The sequence below is a fragment of the Rutilus rutilus genome (genome assembly GCF_951802725.1).
Source record: "Rutilus rutilus genome assembly, chromosome: 15".
Lineage (NCBI taxonomy): Eukaryota > Metazoa > Chordata > Actinopteri > Cypriniformes > Leuciscidae > Rutilus > Rutilus rutilus.
This window is the reverse complement of record NC_140220.1, coordinates 23,917,728-23,938,209: the sequence shown is the minus strand read 5'-3', so window position 1 is coordinate 23,938,209 and position 20,482 is coordinate 23,917,728. Positions and strand designations below refer to the sequence as shown.

The 20,482-nt window shown below is 37.1% G+C and overlaps 1 protein-coding gene across 5 annotated transcripts in view; it reads right to left on the bottom strand.

Moving 5' to 3' along the window:
• dab1a (DAB adaptor protein 1a) overlaps nt 1-20,482 on the bottom strand; it is a 158,563-nt gene that overhangs the window by 29,227 nt on the left and 108,854 nt on the right. For 3 of the 5 annotated variants that reach the window (XM_084432492.1, XM_084432493.1, XM_084432494.1), the window contains exons 5-8: nt 7,912-8,043; nt 6,213-6,332; nt 4,955-4,993; nt 3,387-3,449 (exon numbers count right to left, since the gene is read on the bottom strand). In XM_084432492.1, the coding sequence (XP_084288618.1) occupies nt 3,387-3,449; nt 4,955-4,993; nt 6,213-6,332; nt 7,912-8,043 (354 nt within the window). The remainder of the gene's footprint in view (nt 1-3,386; nt 3,450-4,954; nt 4,994-6,212; nt 6,333-7,911; nt 8,044-20,482) is intronic. The other 2 variants (XM_084432496.1, XM_084432495.1) reach the window with 2 other exon arrangements.

Genomic DNA, 20,482 nt, shown 5'->3' with positions numbered 1-20,482 from the left:
CCATTGTCTGTGTATAAAGTGTTCTAATTAATAATATAAGTGCAAGATGCAGAAAATAGTGCATAGTAGAAATTAAAATTGAGCTTGAATAATAATAAAATAATAATATATATTTTTATTATTTATAAAAATGTATATATTTTATTTATAATAAATGTTTAGATAAAATAAATCAAAATAATATCAATATAATTTTAGTCTGCATGATAAATATTTTATTTTGTTTTCTATTATTGATCAATAAGTTATGACAACATGTGTTTTTACATTGCCTTAACTCAAAAGTAAAAATATATTTAAAACAAAATAAGTTATACATTTTTTAAGTCAGTTTAGCACAATTTAAGTTAAAGTTGAATTAAAAATCCAAGTTGATTGTACTTAAAAAATGAAGGTAGTGACTTTTTTTTTTACATTGTACCATCATTTTCATGTTCAAATTAGACGGCTAGGAAAGAGGCAGATCCTTTCTTTGTCTGTTATTTTCACGTCTTCTCTCTCGCTCTCTCTTTTTAATTTGCCATTGTTCTTAATTCCACTCTTGCTGAGAGACTGATTGCCGCAGTGTTTTTATTTGATCGTACACTTGAAGTGATCTTTCTGTTTCTTTTATTCAAAGATCACACAGCGACAGCAATAATTAATCATTCTCACTCTTTCATTTGGAGAAAGGGCAGAGGAGAGACCTGCTGCTTTCCTCTCACAGCAGAGTAATTTCTCCATGCAGACTTTGGAAATCTCCCTATGCTTAGCATCAATCCCTCAGCTCAGTCATGCTATCCAAACTTTACCAGAGCCAAAACTACTTGGGACCCAAGGGGCCCGCTGGAGGTCAAGGTTACTTTTGATGCATAGTGTTAGCTTCGGTTAATCAACATATCTTGTTATGAGATGCTGTTCTATAAGGTTAAGGAATGGTAGATAGCGTTTCTTTACAGTTGTTTCCCTTAAAATAGGGTTCCCGTATAACAATTAATTAAGAGAAGACGCTATACAGGCAAAACTATTGTTTTTGAAATTTTGAGATTTTGGGCTATTTTGCTTGCATTTTTTTTCTCAGACTGGTGGAAAGAAAACATCCAAAATACACATGTAAGTGTTTATTTTATTACACTTTTATCTATTTGCGTCTGTATATTTTTGTTCAGGTTTTGAGAGGTTTGTTCATATAACTTTTGTCTGAATTATGTAACATTTTATATCACTTTTTTCTGACTGTTGACAGAATTTTCTGATTTATGTTATGATAAAAAGAGATATCCAAAATCCCCTCAGTAAAAACATTTAACACTAATTTGTCAATAAAATGGAATAAGAATTTCAACCCTGGCTTTATCCAAAGTTCAATTCCTGTTCTCGAAATGTATGCAAATCTGCGCGTATTTAATTAACTAATAAGCATGCATATTTAAACATAACATTTCAGAAAAATTGTAATACAAAACAATTGTCTGTGATAAGTCAACTGGATAAAGTATGGTATTTATTAGTTCAATGTTTTACCCTATTCATAGTGTCTTGCTTTAAGTTTGGGGAAATTATTTTTAGGAATATTGCACACAAAAAAGAGCAATTTGTAAACCAGTGGCATATTTTAAAGCTAAGCATAGCTAGAAAATGTAGACACACTATTGAAATTTCCATGAATTTTTCACTTTATTTTTAATATTTTCATGGCGCTCCGCAATATAACCACGATTCATTGGTTCGATTGATGCCATTTATACAGCTTCAGTCTTGACAGTGGACATCTAGAGAACACAAATCTCTTGCTCTGTTTGTTTAGGTTTCCCGATTTCATTGCTGTTAGCGAACACCAAAAGTGATGTTCACGCAGATTCAATTTGACTCGGCCAATCTGGCTTTTTGTTTGATATGAGATGAGATCAGGTGTTAGCTGATCCTGGTTTTATTGATGTGACAGCAAGCAGATGTCTCTTTCATGCTTCTGAGTTTCCGATATCTGTCCTGATGTCAGCAACAAGTGAAGGAGTTTGTGAAGTGTCAGCTTAGCGCTTGAGAGCCGAGCAGATATTTGAATTTAGAGGGTATAATTTGGTCCGTGATGGTGTTTCAAGCTTTCCTGGAGCTACTTAACTGAATACGACATTAAGTCTGCTCTGTAAAAAGTTGTGGAGGAGACAGACTGGCAAAGTGTTGGGGTACTAATGTGTTTATTGTTTAGCTAGGCAGTGTCTCTTTTTGACTCAAGCCACAGGTGACAAAACAAAGCAGCACCTGAGGATACAACACCTGCTGTTGTCTTGGTCATGGCGCTCGAAGCACAAAACATTGCTGGGTGTAAATCTTTGAAAGGGCCGTCACGCTGAATTAGTGTGGCTTGGCGAAGCACTCTGTTCTAATTCACAGGTGGGACTCTGGCAGCTACACAGTGGAGCTGTCAGTATAACTGCACCATCAAAACCAAGGGATTCTTCTAAAGTGTTATTTAAAGAAGAATGCCGGTTTGTTTGGAGGCTCCCTATTGGCTGTTTGATCATCAAAACCTGTGTTGGTCCATGAAAGCTGTTAATGATAGACCTAAGCTCGATGTATTATGTGTTTTTTTTTCCAAACTGACAGATTGTATTGTGTTGTGGAAGGCGACAGTAATTTCAACACACTGTAAAAGTGATTCTTCGAAGTAAATAAAACAAAGATTATTGGTGTATGTTTTACAAGAAAATACGATTTCAGCTGTTCTCCTTAAACATTTTTTGACATTTATTTTAAGTTATTGGTGAAATTTACAATAAATTTCTGTGCAATATATATATATATTTATAATAAATATTTTATGATATAATAAAAAAAAAATGTGTAGGAAAAATCTGAAAAATCAGGGTGACATTATAAACCTCATCAGCCTGGCTCGTGAATATTTATTAGGTGAAGTAATCAGAGAAAACATTTAACTATGTAAAAAAAATGAGAAACTATGCCGTTATTTATTTATTTCAAATGTTAAATATTTATTTCAATGAATTTTGAGTAGACTTTATTATGTATTTGACCGTATTACTCATATTTTACAGTGAAACATTATAAAACATAATATTATAATAATTTATGAAAAAAATACGAATTTATTGTTAACATTTTTATTGAATTACTCCAATTTAAAACAGAAGATTTCTCTTTCAGAGCTGCCAAACTTCCAATTCTCAGAAAAAAAAAAAAAAAAAAAATACAGTACTATAGTATGTTCAAATCCCCCACAAATATCATTTTGCATGGACATATGCTACTCTTAATTGTTTGTTTTGTGCTATAATAATAATATAAGTAAATTGTTACTAGTGGTGAACATGTTTTCAAACTAATATTGAAATCTGATTATGTAATTATGAGTTAAAAGGTATCATTATTAAGATTTGGTAGTGTACCTGATATATGCTCTCCTCTGATTGGTCACGGATGGGCTCGTGTCCCGCCTCAAATACAATGTACTACAACATCGGCAGCAGAAGAAGATAAAAAGGCAAAGGGACAGGAAAAAGGTGAGTGCGAAAAGAAAAGAGAAAAGGAAGAAGACTGATTGATCACACAGAATCAACAGCGGCCCCCAGGAGCAGCGCAGTGAACCCCTGTAGCCTTGAGGGACACAGCGGACGGTTCATGTTTCACTACAACTACAACTATCATAGTTTCAATGTAGAGAAGAATATTCACTCTCTATATTCGAGACAACTTAAAATAACCATAATAACAAATACAAGAACATTTCGGAGGGAATCATTACGATTTGTTCTTTCTGACCCACGCCTCATGCATATATTCAGTCTGATTTCGGCCTTTAAAATTTCATCATCCCATTTTTTTTTTTTTTTTTTTTCGTATCCGTACCCCTCTGTTTCTGTACCTGCGAACAGGGCAATGTTATGAATTTTACAACGTTAAGGAGAAATAAATCAAAGTCTAAAACCCAAGATTTCTTTTACGATGCATGCTAATGTTAGCTTAGCAGGGGTAACAAAACTTTCCCAGTGTTGGTCTGCATTTAAGATGCTAACCACTGAGTTTTAGGCATTATTTAGGAATGGCAGACCCGTTTAAACCCATAGCTGTGATATATTCCTCCATAACGCAGGGACCACACAGAGATGAGAGCGATTTTTGGCAAGCGACATTCTAGCTAATTGCTAATTCCTATCCATTCAAGACCACATTAATGCTAATGGCAGAATCGTCTCCATTTTCTGTGACATTAGATCTAATGGCTTAGTCGTTCTCATTTACAAACTAGGCTACTGTCGCCATTGGCCATTTCATTCTGTTACACAGTTAGCCATTGGCTAATTCTCTTCTTCTCTAGCCGTCTTAACAGCAAATTGATGGTGCTTATCAGGTCTTTACTATACTGCAAGTAATGACTGATTCTTAAGCTAACTGCTGGGCCTAGAAGCAATGTTTCTCATTTCTCTTCTACTTTGTTAGTAACAGCCAATGGACGTCCAGTCTTGCTTTTTAAAGATACACTCCAATCATACACAATAGAATACATAGAAGGCTAGATCATTCGCAATATGATGCACACCGGACAATACGGAAAGGCAATGTAATGCATGTAAACACACACACACACGCAGCCCAGATGAGATGTGTTAAAGCTGTCTGTTTTCAGTACAAAATAAAGGAGGCTCCCAGAATCGCTCTTGCATCAGAGTTTTATCAGTATATTCCCAATTCATGAAAAGGAAAGGTTAACAACACTTTGCAGCGATGATTCACAGTTTACTTCTATATAGAAATGATGAAATAACAAGACTTATTAATTCAGGAGGAGTGAGGAAAGAGCAGAGAAAATGGAGTGGAATCATTTATTTCTGTAAATGAGATTAAACGCATATTGCTGAGCAGGGAGCCCTGTTTAAAGTGACATTGAGAGGCACACTAAATTGACAGCGTACATTCAGGCAGACATAATGATTAACGATTTATTTCAAAGCGTTACCTGATACACGGGATCCTCCACATCTTCCTCCAAAATGGTCTGCAGGAGTGATCACACAGAGGGAGTGATTGAAGGAAGGAGAGTATTGGTAGAAGGAAACGGGAGAGGTGATTATGACGAGAAAAAGAAGCCAATTTTTGGTCATTTATGTAAAAACAGAGCAAAAGCACAATTTCAACATCAGCCAGGGAAAATAGGAACAGAAATGCGGCCTGCACAGGACGAAAGGAGGGATTTTGTCTCGATTGAAAAAGCAGTGTGAAGGAAATCACCCCGCATATATGCACCTGAGATTCAACAGACAGAGAGAGAGAGAGAGAGAGAGAGAGAGAGAGAGAGAGAGAGAGAGAGAGAGAGAGAGAGAGAGAGAGAGAGAGAGAGAGAGAGAGAGAGAGAGAGAGAGAGAGAGAGAGAGTGGAAAGAGCTGCCAGACGATTGGTGCGCACTATAGGATTTTGCCACTGTTTTGTTGTGTGAGATTATTAATTTAGAAATAGTAAAAAAAATTGGCAACACTTTAGTTTATGGTCCATTTCTCACTATTAACTAGTTGCTTATTAGCATGCATATTACTAGAATATTGGCTGTTTATTACTACTTATAAAGCACATACTGTATTAATACCTTATTCTTCATGACCATATTTTACATCCCTTAATCCTACCCAATACCTAAACTTAACAACTACCTTACTAACTATTATTAAGCAGAAATTCTGAGTTTATTAGGAAAATGTCATAGTTAATAGTGAGAATTGGACACTAATATATATACCCCATATACTGTATATAATAGGGCTGTGCAACGATTAATCATGGCTGTTATTAATATACATATATATATATATATATATATACATAATATATATATATATATATATGTGTGTGTGAGACAGTTGTTGTTGTTGTACAGTCTGCCTCCTTGTTTACCCACTTCTCATTAATTTACAATCTTACAAGCAACAGTTAAAAAAACAAAAAAAACAGTGCACCCGGCCTCATATGAGTATAATTATGTTATTCTCTGAGATAAATAATAAATATGCCCTCTCGGAAATGTGTTGTTTCTGTATTTTCACCCTTTTTGTATTGCATATTTCATTATTCTCTTTTGAGTTTGTTGTTGTTTCTCTTTTACCCTACTCTCATTCGTCTGCTGACATATATGCGGCCGTATTTTGACCGAGCATTAGAAATTGTAAATTCTCTTTGGGTTTTTGTGTTTATGTGAGTGTGAAGGTTTCATGCGTGTGTGTTACCTGATAAACAGCTTGTTCGCATTGCTTGTCCTTCTGAGCTTTCTTCTCAATCTCCTCTCTCTGTTTAATCTCATAAATCAACTGGAAAAGGTCACGGAGGTCGAGGATCACAGGCTCAGCCTGGGAATACATGCAGAAAGACAGGCAGAGAGACAGATTTATAGAGGCAAAGAGGGAGAGAGAGAGGAAGAAGTGACATGATCTTCTCAATAAGGATCCATATCTGCTGTATTCCTGTACGATTCTTCAAGCAATTCAGAACAATAAAACAAAAAAGAAACACAAAAAAAGGACCTCTTAACCTCTTATTCAGCTGCTTTTAAATCTGCCAGGTGAGAGGTGAGAGAGCAAAGTGCTTTCCGTTTGCAACGGCTGGGTTAGATCAAAATTCACTCTTTGTAGTTACATTAAAAATGCATCTCCTTCCCAGTGAAGCCTAAATGTCACTTATATCTCAATAAATACATGGATGAAAATGCCCTCAAAACTCGCCATGGGGATTTTTCTGAGCAGATGTGAGAAAGAGAGAGTGTTTACAGGGAAAGAAATGAGAAAAGAGAGAATAAATAAGAAAGTAAAGAAGAATACATGCTGCAGCGGGTTTGTGGATAAATCATACACAATCATTTCAGCATTCAGTAGCATGATATATGAGTGTTTCTTACACTATATGCACTTTTGGCCCAGCTTACTTGTAGAAATAAAACTATTTTCACACTTTTAATAGTTTATGTATTGCATACTATTTAATAGTATTTTGAGCTGGAAATTGCATTTTTATATATTTTTGGAATATAATAGCTCACTCCTTGCTAAGGCATAATTACATAATACATAATTACATAATATTTTCACACTTTTTGCACATTTGACAAAATTACTGCTTGAATAGAAATCACACACAATAAGACTTTATCTGAGGAAAGTGTGTGAATTGTGGTGGAAATTAAGTTTTCTTTTTCATATTATAGTAAAAATAAAATAAAATAAATCTGTTAGTTTTAATTAAAATCAATCACTGGAACATATTGTACGAAGTTTAAAGAAACAGCCAAAAGTACCACGGTATTTTTATGTACTACAATCCCTATACCACAATACTGATACTGCCACAGTACTAACAGGCAGAAAAAGAAAGAAAAAGAGAGATGGGGAGAAACAGCAGGAAACGACAACATGAGGTTGGAAAAATGTATAAATGAGAGCCATAACTGTGGCAGAAGTGAGTGAAAATAGCGCAGGAACATGTTGCCATTGCTTTATCTTTATGCGTTTGCTGGGTCACTTGTAGTTCACAGTGAGAGAGCGATGGATGGGTGAGAGAGAGAGAGAGAGAGAGAGAGAGAGAGAGAGAGAGAGAGAGAGAGAGAGAGAGAGAGAGAGAGAGAGAGAGAGAGAGAGAGAGAGAGAGAGAGAGAGAGAGAGAGAGAGAGGACAGCAGATACTCATCGTCCCAGTATGGAAATCATTGCAGACTAGTGCAACGCAACAACAAAGAACAGCCGCAGAAACAACAACACATGGGCAAAGTCAGAAACAGACTGAGGGAATGAAAGCCAGTCAGGGACAGAGTCTTTAAAGGTACCTGTCATAACAGCAAACGGATTGTAGTACATAATATACTCATGGTTTTGAAATATCCTTTTGGTTATATAACGCATGTGAAAATTTGAGACTATTTTCAGGTATGAGCACTTACAGACTGAGCAGTTTTGATGGCCACAAACCGATGGTTTCCCTCTTTCCCACATACATAACCAAAGGCTCTGTGGTCCGTGATATCCTTCGCAATGTAGGAAATCTCATGAACTGCATGGTGGTGCTGAAGAACCTGTGGACAAAACCAACAAAAAAAGTACTTTAGAGCTGCATATACAGCTAGAGGAGAAGATGAAGTTTAGCTTTAATTTCAGACATTTTGACTCCCTGAATTATGTCCAAAAAAAGAAGAAGATCAAAATAAACCAATGACACTTTCAAACAATGAAGTCATTGTCACATGTGTCTTGTGTGGACTTCTGTTATTTCCTGTTTTGCGCCATGTTTTGTAGTCCTTTGTAGTTTTTACCATGCCAATCACTCATTTATGGTCAACTGAACCCAGATGTGCACCAAAACCTCCAGTGTGTCAACGACAAAGTTACTGCCTACTTGAACATTTATTTTTCATCATTTGAGTTCAAACTCTACACCACCCTTTCAAAGGACTGAAGCTTGAGTTTGTTTGTGCCCAAACTGAACTTTATGGTCATCTGAACCCAGGTGTGCACCGAAACCTCTTCTGTGAAAGCAAACATGTTACATCCGAGCACCCACTTAAACTTAAAAATCCAACTACAGACATTGAACGGTCATGGAAATGAAGGGAGACATTAACCCAGAGAGGGAATTGGAGGGCAGAAATAGGTCAAGAGCTCGGAGCGAGTCGTCCTCCAGGATGATGGCTGAAACACCAGGGTCTCGGCACTAGTGTCAGCCTCCTGCCGCTGAAGAGCAATCATCTGCTGAAATCTACTGCAAGTGGCAATCTTCCCCTCACCACCCACTTCATCTAGAGTCATTAAAACATCACTAACACAATACACACGCCACATGCCGCATGCACGGGGGGGAAGGAGAGACGCACCCCCATGGGCCTGGCAGTTAACTCGAGAGTTGCAACAGGGGATGACATCTTATGACAACCCGTCTGACTGCGAGGTGCTATTTTCCCTGCTGAAATATGAAGTGTTGTCAGTGATGTGTTAAACAAACTTTGAGAAAGAGGGTTGCTTTGTTAAAAAAAAGAAAAAAGTTTTGAATAAGGTTAATGGGCGGCTTTCATTATCAAACCATCATGCCATCATGATTTCACACTTAAAACTGAGCATGACGATTTCACATTTACATTTTCAGTGGTGTGACAGGCCTTGCGAAAATGTAGTACACTTTAGGATATTTATAGAAAGAGTACTTATAACAGAAATAATAAATTTTAAAAGAATATGCTTACAGTAAGTGCAAACTGAATGTAATGTTTTTGGACTCTTAAATGCATGTTGTTTTCAATTACTGTAGAGGTCTGCACTCACAACAGAGTGCGTGGGTTCCCGCAAAATATAATTATCTAATACTAACAGCACGCAAACGTCTGTAACTGGAGATCTGAAGCGTTGTGTGTGTGGGAATTGGGAAAAAAACAGCCTATAGACACCGGAATGAGACAGAATCTAACCGGACCTGGGCTGAAAAATCAACATATCTCTTTCTACGGCCTTTTTCAGGCGGGAATGGGACAAAATGTGTTTCAGGTGGGAGCGGGATAACATGTTTTTGGCGGAAGCGGAATTGAAAAATCCATCCTGTGCAGATCTCTAAATTACTGTAGCCTATGTGAAATTGTATTATAGTTTAAATTTATATTAGATGCAATTATTTTAAGTGAATCTTTATATGTAATTTCTTAATTATTTCCACTTTGAAATACGGTATATGTACAGACAAGCATTTATGGTAAACTAAATATACTTTAATGTCATTTCTACTGTCATGTCATGTATTTAAATATATTTCTAAGTGTACATTTGTAGTGAAGTCTCAATTTAGTACCTTTGAAATATATTTACTTTAAATGTAATATTAATTAAAACGCTAAAATTAAGTACTTTATATATGATTTAGTAGATTTAGTAGTCGACACATCAAAATAACATTACTTCTTTAAAACACGGCACATATTAAAGCGATTTAAAATGTAGTGTAGAAAGTAGAAAGTTCTCTTTTTAAAAGTGTGTTAAGAAATATCTCTTTATGTACACTTAATTAGCCTTTTATTTCATTAAAATACTGGCCTTTAACTTTTTTTATTTTATCTGCAAATAGAGTTTTTATTAAATAGGCCTATATACTTTTAAGATTAAGTACACATTCAATACAATTAAGCACACTTCTTTTTCACAAAGTAGTAGCTCAGCTGTTTTTAAAATAGCATAGAAAGTCAGTCTAGCAGCTTTCAATTCATTTTTGTGAATTGGGTTGTACGCTGAAATGAACCAGTTCAAAAAAATGGTTCACTGATTGATTTAGTGGTGGATTTTATGTCATCTTTTTGTGGTGTCTCCACTACTGGTTTCACTAATGGTGGCATTCACAGCAAGCTGATTTTTGATTTTGGATACAGTTATTTTACACAAAAAGAAATTCCAAAAAAATAATAATAACTGGCTTCCCAGTGAATAAATTGCTTGTTTTTTTTCAAGAATGCTGCTTGTAATACAAAATGAAACAGTCCTACCAACTGCAGACTTTAATCTTTCAAGTGCTTTTCTGGGTTTTAGATGCAAAATCTTCGGCACATAACTGCGTTTCCATTCCTTCTGGGCAGTTTAAAATTGGAAGCATAGAAAATCCTTGAAAGATTAATTACTTGTGTGCCTATTCAACGCCAGCCTCCCTCTCACTAGCTCACAGGATGGAATGTTTGCCGTGAGCTTGCGTAGTGAGTCCTGTGTTATCGCAGCACATGGGCCGCTTCCATCATAATGACCCATAATCTGCAGGTCATTCACACACGTAAGAACTCGTGCTCAATAATACGCACAGCACCATATGGCGATGATTCATCAGAACAGCACGTTCAGGTTGCTACCTTTTGTGGCTTTCATGCATTACTTTTCTGTCATTCAAATCATCACAGCGGCCCTACGACCTCTGAGGTCACTCCACTGCATTGACGATGACACTGTTACCATGGTGAAGATACACTAAGCATCACGCTTCTAAGAGCTAGGTCAGAAAAGGACACGCTAGCACTGTTCCAAATCTAGCAACCTGCCTAGACATTAGCATTTTAAGGCATCATATACATGTATATGCTCTTCACGTGAAGGCTGTTCATTGTTATGTTGGCTTTCAAGATACAACATTCTGGACAAAGCATTCTACATTCTGACTATTTCAGGACTGGCTAGTTTGTGATCGTGAGCGCACATTCGCGACGTGACGTCTCAAAGTGACACTAGGTCCGTAATGAACGAATATTTGAAATTATGAGATGCCCAGAATAATCAAAGATCTAAATTAATTCATAATCAATATTTATGATTATTTTCTAATCAGAAACACGATCTAAATTTGATTATCATTTGAAATTGGAGTCAGATTACGCATAGAGCTAAAGTAATCCTAAAACTAAATTCCAATAAATTAAGTGAACTTCACTGGAGCGCTGAAAAGACATACACGCATAATACCTTCGCCAGGCCTAACAGTTGCCTGCGGGACTGTCAGGCAGTGAGTAACTTTAGTAAATTGTGGATCAGCGCTGACGCAGGGCGCAAACTGTTTTGAACGATTCAGTCCGATTTAGTGTACTGGTTCGGCCGGTTTACTAAAAAGAACCGGTTCAAAAGAACGATTCGTTCACGAACCAGACATCACTACTACCCATCCTTCACGATTCCATGGCACGACGAGGACACCAGATCCCCTTTTGTTTTAGCTAAATATTTTAATGTTTATCTGAGTATCACACTGTTAGCTTAGCGTCATGCTAAATCCATTTATTGTAATAAATTGTCAAGCCTTCACATGAAGAGCTGTATTGGTAAGTAAGTTGCTGCCTATGTATCTACATACGCACATCCTGATTTTGCTAAGTTAGATGCGTTTCTGGGTCAACATGTTTTGTTTATCCTGGAACAACATTTCTGTCCGAAAATTTTGTCCTAACCCTATCCCTATCCCTATCCCTACCTCTACACCTACCCCTGAACCTAACCTTGGTTGTAAGACTAACATTGACATAAACTGTAAATTGTCCCTCAAATCTGATTGGTTGATTGGAATGTTGTTCCAGGATCAATAAAGATGTTGATCCTGGAACATGTTTAACTTGGTGTAATCAGGTCCTGCGTATACATACACTCTATAGAGCGTTTTAAATTGCTAAATTATGAGGTGCATCTTAGTTAGGATGCTACCTATGTTGTTTTGGAACAGACCCATCCTATGACCAATATGATTTAAAGGCGTAGGGTTCAGGTTATTCACAGCCGTCAAAGAATTATAAATACAAAGGCCTAAAACAAAAGCCCTGCCCTGTTTAATCGCGCCCTGAGGGAACGCACATACAACTTAATGACAATACACAAACAGAGCTCATAATGAGGTTTTAGCGACTGGGGACATGTCCAACACTGGTGATGAGTGAGTGTGTGTGTGTGTGTGTGTGTTTGCTTATCTCTGGGTGCTGCTGTATAACACTGGTTTGAGGAGAGGGGAGACAGCGGAAAGGGAACGCTGGTGTTACAGAGATAATGAGGATCTAGAGTCCAACGCTAAGCTCTTCAAAACCACACATTCACAGCTAATTAACCAGCCGCTTGACTTCCGTACACACTCGCACGCACACATTAGCCACGGCTTCATTAGGTCCTTGTGTAGCTACGGGCCAATAGTTAGAGATAAAGTGCACGTTTTAGCCCTTATTTCATATCGTTTTGGAGCTGGCTATGTGTAAGCTTTGCCGCTGGCTTATGCCGACCGAGCTCAGAGACGGAAAGACAAGGGAAAAAAGAGGACAAAGTGTCCCAAAACAGGACGTTTTTTCCCCTAAATCAGTGCAGATGAGGGACAGCAGCTCCAGAATCCCTACAGAGCTTGGTGCCGTCCATTGTTTGCCATCCAGCGAGGGAGGATTATACAAGGACTATCTGGGTTTTGCAAATGAGTCTGCCTAGTAGAACAATTCTTTCAATTTCATCTCCCGGTCTTGTTCGACACGCTATACAGCGAATGACTTTATCTACTTGGTCTTGCTCCTCAAATGGAGACCCTTTCTGTTCAATAGTATCCTCTCCCTGAGTGCAGAAGATCATGACTGTTCGGTAGTGTGTGTGTGTGTGTGTGCAGGTGTTAACAGGCGGGACTATCGATACACTATCCTGCCCAGAGGGAGGCCAGCCACTGAAACTGTAACAATCATCTGCCGTGAGGAACAGACTCTGTTTGAGGATGATAAGAGCCTCTTAATGACATCACTTCAAACTGACACGACACTTCAGATCCACATCTAAGCGCACATCAGACCAAAATGCAGCCTTTCAAATGTTTTTCTGGGGGTTTTGTACTGCTCTGTGACACCGGATTGTCCCTGACCTCAGGAAACTATTATGAATGAAATGAAAAAGAAGTATCTTATAATCACCAGGGTTGCATTTATTTGATTAAAAATACAGTACATCTGTATTGCATAGTATTACAATTTAAAATAACTGCTTTTCTATTTTAATATATTTTAAAACGTGTTTATTCCTGTGATGGCAAAGCTGAATTTTCAGCATTACTCCAGTCTTCAGTGTCACATGATCTGTCAGAATTAATTACAATATGCTGATTTTCTGCTCCAAAAAATCAATCAATCAATCAATCAATCAATCAATCAATCAATCAATCCACCCAGCCATCCATCCATGGCTAGTAAGAAATATGTATGCCTAGTAAAATTTATCGTAGTAGAAAGAGAGAAGGGTGAGAAAGAAACTGAGTGCACATAAAAAGTGACAGCGGTTGGATTGGGCATGTAGTGACGCTCTAATTGTTCAATATTTCATTCTCCAAACACAATCTCACATCTGTTGCCTTGAAGCCTGTCCAAAAAGTTGAACCAGAGAAAAGCGACTTATCATCCATTTATCATAAGCGAGAGGAGGGAATGAGGAGGAAAAACATTGTTCTGTCTCCTTTACTTGTTTAGAGGTGAAAACAGACAGATAAGTCAGAGAGGAGGAATTACAGATTGAACAACCAATGTTCCAAGGTCTCATTCATAGGGTGACTTGTGAAGTTAATTGTTCAGAGACAGAAATGATAGCATACGCTATATATAAGAAATGCACGATCATCGCTGAATGAAGTTCTGCTTAGATTGTTCTATTCAGGAGTATCTAAGCAGCCTTTGCCTTGTAAACTGCCTGTGATGTAATGGTTTTATAATGGACAACAATTCTCGAGCCTTTACTGTTAATTTTCTTCTTTTTAAACATTTACTCTTTGATCCAAAAAATTTCTAAATTATGCAAAAAATGTGAAAATATTATTTAATTGTGCGTATTATGAAAATATAAAATGTTAGTTACAAAATTGTCAATTTTCTTCCAAAATTGTAATCTCCACAACTGTCATTTCTATCAGAGAATTGCTTAAAGGAGAAGTTCACTTTTAAAATGAAAATTCTGTCATCACTCACCTTCATGTTGTTTCAAAGCTGTATGAATTTCTTTCTTCTGCTGAATAGAAAGGAAGATATTTAGAATAATATCAGTAACCAGACAGTTTTTGGGTCCCATTGACTTCCATAGTATATTTTTTTCCTACTATGGAAGTCAATGGGACCCAAAAACTGACTGGTTACTGATATTATTCTAAATATCTTCCTTTCTATTCAGCAGAAGAAAGAAATTCATACAGCTTTGAAACAACATGAGGGTGAGTATATGATGACAGAATTTTCATTTTAAAAGTGAACTTCTCCTTTAAATAAATCAAATAAATGTCGTTCTTTTGAACTTTCTGATCAAAGTATACTGAAAAAAAGTATCAGTGTCCACAAAAATGTTAAACAGCACAACTGTTTTCAACACTGATAATATAAAGAAATGCTTCTTGAGCAGCAAATCAGCATATTAGAATGATTTTTAGAAAGAATCATGTGACACAGAAGACTGATGTTGAAAATTCAGCTTTGGTATCAATAATTTTATCCATTAAAACTCATCTTCGATAATCAAAATGAGAGAGATCACGGAGGGTTAACAATTGTTCACTGAAAGTTCTTTTATGGAAACCAAAAATGATTTTTTTTAACACTAAATTGTGTTTACATTAGATTAATAATGTTTCATATAATCTAGAATAGGTATGGAATAAATTGCATTCAATACAAAATGAGTATCTCTCATATATTGAAATCGAGTTTTTATGTGAAAGATTTGCTTTGTTGTGCATTTTAGTCATATTACAAAATAATTTATTGAGGCCAAACATAAAATAACATTATAAAATGTCACTTCACCACGTGACAGCAGCAAGCAGGCTCCTGATTTGTTAACGCGGCGCGAATTGACGCAGAAGTTCCGATTTTTCAACTCGGGCGGCAGGCGCGAATTCGCGTCAAACGCGTGAATGCACAACAAGCACTAACAAAATCATTCGCGCTTAACGCGCCAGACGCTCAATTAGCGCAAACTTGACGTGTGAATGAGGCGTATTCGCGTCTACCGCGCCGCACTCTACGCCTCATTCGCGCCGCAGGAATTCTTTACGCACGTAACGCGTCTTTGCATTGACTTAACATTGAAATCACTCGCGCCTGACGCGCTATTCGCGTTCGGTGTGAACGCACCATTAAACATGCTAAAAGGGAGAAATCTAGAAAGATCTAGAACAATGAAGAACGCTACAGAACAGAGGACAAATCTGCTCAACCAACACTGTTACATCACTGAATATAAGCTGAATTGTGAGTAAATTAAAAGCAGTCAGTAAAATACATCGTCAACTATCGAAGTCTACAGATCTGTTTGATGAAACCATAGCCTGGCAAGCCAGACCTACATCAAGATGTTGGGTCTGGGAACACACCATTGGCAGGGCTCAATCCGAGGGGCGGGATAAACGGTTGTCTTTCAAATTCCCTCTGCACGCAACAGGATAGCGCTACAACCAACCAGAGCGTTTTCCCGCCAACGGAGCTAGCTGATAGATTAAACTTTTGCCGTATCTGGTCGGCAAAACTACGAACACATCTTCCTTTTTTAAGAATGACTTTCTTGCCGTTCTTTGATCTTTTCACAATGAAAAGCTTAACTCAAAGTCCTCCAGAGTCGCGGCCAAAGCCGATTCGAAAGACCGCTGTTCGCCAGCAGCAGCAGCCATTCTTTGTTTTCAAGTAGCAGGGAACCGTGGCAACTCTGTCGTTATTATGTTAAGCCCGCCCGCCGACTCTATACACGATGTGATTGGCCTGACTAGGGTTAGGTTTTTCCAGCTCGAAAGCCAACGTAGAGTTGCTAGACCACCCTGGCTGCAAAATAAAATTTGCTGCCGCTAGGGTGCGTCTAGATTTCTAGGCTAATGAAACCAGCCACAAGCACATCATTTACAGTGTCTAAAGTCAACTCACAGCCATATGAACCTGAACCATCAGAGAGCATGACATGCCGATGAATTTGTAATGTGTTTTGCTGTAAATCACAGAGAGCTCCATTTCTGGTGTGTCACAGTAAAGGTGGATTGATGTCTAAACATCAGGAACACAGAGCAAATCATAAATTCAGTCGGGAATGATTCTGCATCAATCTTGACAATTCTGATCAACAAAATGTCATTTTGTCACTTCCGTTGTGCCTTACATAGGCATGTATAGGCATATATGCATGCGTGTGTACTGTGTACGTGACTGACTGCAGTGGCCCTGGCAGGAAATAACTCTGTCTATGGCACATCCAGAGCTCTCAACCCTTTAACCTTCATATTCCTCAGCCACCGTTATCTCATTAATGAGTTTAGCATGATTTATCACCCTTCCTCCACATATCTCTCTCTGTCTTTCTCCTTCAATACTCTCATCTCATGCATCCCGCCTTATTCTCAACCATGTTATCATGTTCTCTCTCTCTAGCTTTTTTGTCCCATATTCACTCATTCTGTTCTCTCTCATCACATGTGATTCGGTTTACTTCATTAGACACATTCAAATCTTTGGTTAAACTCTCAGAATGGTGCTTTATAGATTTGAGGAAAAAAGTGCCATATAACATTTAAAGAATGCTCATTGCTCACTTATACCACCTTAACTCTTTCCACACCATTGACGGAAATTTCCGGCTTTCAGTGTTTTCACTGTTATATGGTAGGGGGCGCTATTGCACATCTTCTGAAAGATGAGAATCTCCGGCTCAAAACACGAAGGAGAAGCAGAAACAAGCCATATCATATGTAAGCAGATGCATATGTAAAATAACACAATCATCAACATTAAACAGTAGGCTATATAAATCAAAACTGCCTAATGTTACAGAATGAAATGTCGACCCAGGATGAGCTATAGGACTGTGAAGCTTTGGGGGTGTTGATGGACTCAATCTACTCAGTCTGTGTTTTGATCATCATTCTGAATTCGATCTGGATGTATGTCACATCCAGATCTTTATTAATGTAACTTACCAACATTCAAGTGCTGATAAAATAGAATGCATGAAGCTAGAATAAAACACAAAAGGTCTGTTCTTTCTTTTGATGTATTGCATGTTTAGATATTCAAACAACAAAATATTCTGGGGGCCATGAAACTTTTGAGAAAATGATCAAAAATGCTGGCGGTGGCTTGCAACTTTTTTTAATAAAAACGCTGGCGGGGAAAGAGTTAAAATATTTTTTTTTTGCTTGATTTGGGTTATTTGCAGTGCATTAGCACTGTGCCAAACAAACAACGTTATGGGACTTTCTAGTCACAGCATGCCCAAAAACCTTCAGGTAGTTTCTCTATGAAGCCTCACACATACTCGCACATATTTGCAGACTACAGTTGTCAGGATACAGAAAAAAAATCAGTAGCCGGTAACAGTAGTAGGCTAACACTGAAAATACTCCAAGTTGAGTACGCTAACAGCTGGGTACACATTGATTTATACTTTGTACCACCAGTACTTAAGATAAAACTATATTGTTGTTATTTTATTTTTTGGTTCTTTTTTGACCTCCCTTTTACAGATAGACACACCTGCCTCAAATACAACATAAAACGGTATGATTAAAGTACCATGTCAGAGTCCGATCATTATATTAAAACATGCTTTGCGGTGTAGTGTGTGTCCATATTTAATCACCTCAGTGTGGGAGCTAGACATGGAGACACGGTGTCATTATTCCCATCAACCAGCCTTGACTCGCCCTACACCCCCCACCCCCCCAAACCTGCTGTTGCCACGGCGCCAGGTATCCACTAATTAGCAGCTGCCATTGCAATGATGAGTGTTCCAGGTCTTTGATTAGAAAGAAAGAGCAAGAGAAACTGCACAACTATATAGCGACTGGGCCTGAGAGAAGGGTAATTAGTAAGGAGAGAACTGAGTTTAATCAAAAATGCCACTGGTGCCAACACACATACATTCACACAAACACACCCACACACTCGATCAAGGGTGGACAAGCTAGCGGGTGGGCAGCCAAAATGACTCCTCTGAGAGCGGGATTGGAAAGGAACTTCAGAAATGAGCCGCCCATAGACGCCTCTGGGAAAACGCAGCATATGGGCAGGAAAAGAGAGAGAGAGACACTAGGTGCAGAGACTAATAACTCTTGACAGCGCAAAATGGACTTGAAATGCCATTAGAATGAAGAATTGTATCTCATGCTGTTAGTGCTAACCTGCTCTACTGTACCAGCAGGAGCTCTGGGAGACTCCTCTTAGTCAAATATATCTTCAAAATATCAAGAATTGATATCTGTTAATCAATTAAACTGAATTACAAATAGTATTAATGCCAAATGAACTGCTGATTAAATAATGGAATTAATCACATATATCCAGTGCTGGGTAATAACTGATTACATGTAATCTGGATTACGCAATCAGATTCCAAAAATGAAGTAGCCTACTTGTAATTTGATTATATTAGATTTTCAAATACTAGTAATCAAACTAGTTGCTTTTTATTGATTACATGGTTATATATTATTCAGACAAAGGCAGTAGCCTAAGTCATTCATAAATGACTGACTCTCCCTAATTCTTCTTTATAGTGTTTAAAATTTTCCTTTCTAAAAAAGCATGTCACTTATGCACACAGAAAGTTTTCTAGTTTTGTAAAATTGGACACACAGACCAGCCACTAGTCAGAAGACTATTATATTGCATGGTAAATTGAGAGCCACAAAGCATTTGACCACAGAAAAAAAAAAAAAAAAAAATTGTTGTTTTCTCAACATTGCATATCTAATCAACTCCTGATGAACACATTTAATTAATTTAATTGAGTAATTTAACAATGTATTGCCATGTCTTTTGAAGGCTTTTGTCTTTCAAACACATATTTATCATTTTTTGTTATTATTTTAATTTACAATTTGTCTGATTTATTTAATTATTAGCTTTTATTAAACTCACAAACCCCCTGCAGTTCCTTCACAAACCCCAGTCTGTGAAACCCAGACGTAATGTAATGTTTAATGCACTTCAGTGTTGTTCATAACAAAGAATGGAATATATTTTATTTCTCTTTACATTTTTATATCAATACGGTACAATATTATTCTATGATAAATGAGTCAATAGTAATCTAAAAGTAGTCAGATTATATTCCTTAAATGTGTAATGTAATAAATTACGTGTATATATATATATATATATATATATATATATATATATATATATAATAGTATTAAGTATTAAATTACTGTAACTATATATATATATATATATATATAACATTATTTTATTAACCACACCAAATTAATGCATTAAATTCACAGCCCTACTTTTAAATTATCATTTTTGATAGACACTTTGCTCATTTTACTTGCCCTCACTCCATATGCATTCTTGTCTTTACCACACACACACACGCACGCACGCACGCACGCACGCACGCACGCACGCACGCACGCACGCACACACACACACACACACACACACACACACACACACACACACACACACACACACACACACACACACACACACACACACACACAAGCTCACTCATTCTGTCTAATGATATTAGAGTAAGTGGAACAGTTATAGTCATTTATATCAACAGCTGCTTTTTGCATGCATTAGACTACTCTATTGAGTGGGTCAGATCTCATTTCTATGCAAATCAGTGGTACAGAATCAAAGATTACTCTCCCTGCATACTATTTGTGACTTATGAAACTATAAAGTATATGAAGACTGAATCTGGAAACCAAATTGGACATCTTAGACACATTTGATACGAGAGGTTGGAGTCATTCTGAAACATTCACAAACTATAGATTCCCAGATGTCTAAAACAAGTCCTTTCTGCGATTTCTAAGATAGCTTTACACGTTTAATTCATACAGAAAAGCATTCTTGATAAAGCTAGGAAAAGGTTGAAAACATAGCCTACTTACAATTCAACACCGAAAACTGCAAAATGTCTAAAAATAGTTAGCCATAGTTAACAATCGTATTAAAATGGATTATACTGCCTTATATTTGTGTGTGCTACATTATGGAAGGCGTGGACTTTTCCATTTCCTTTGAA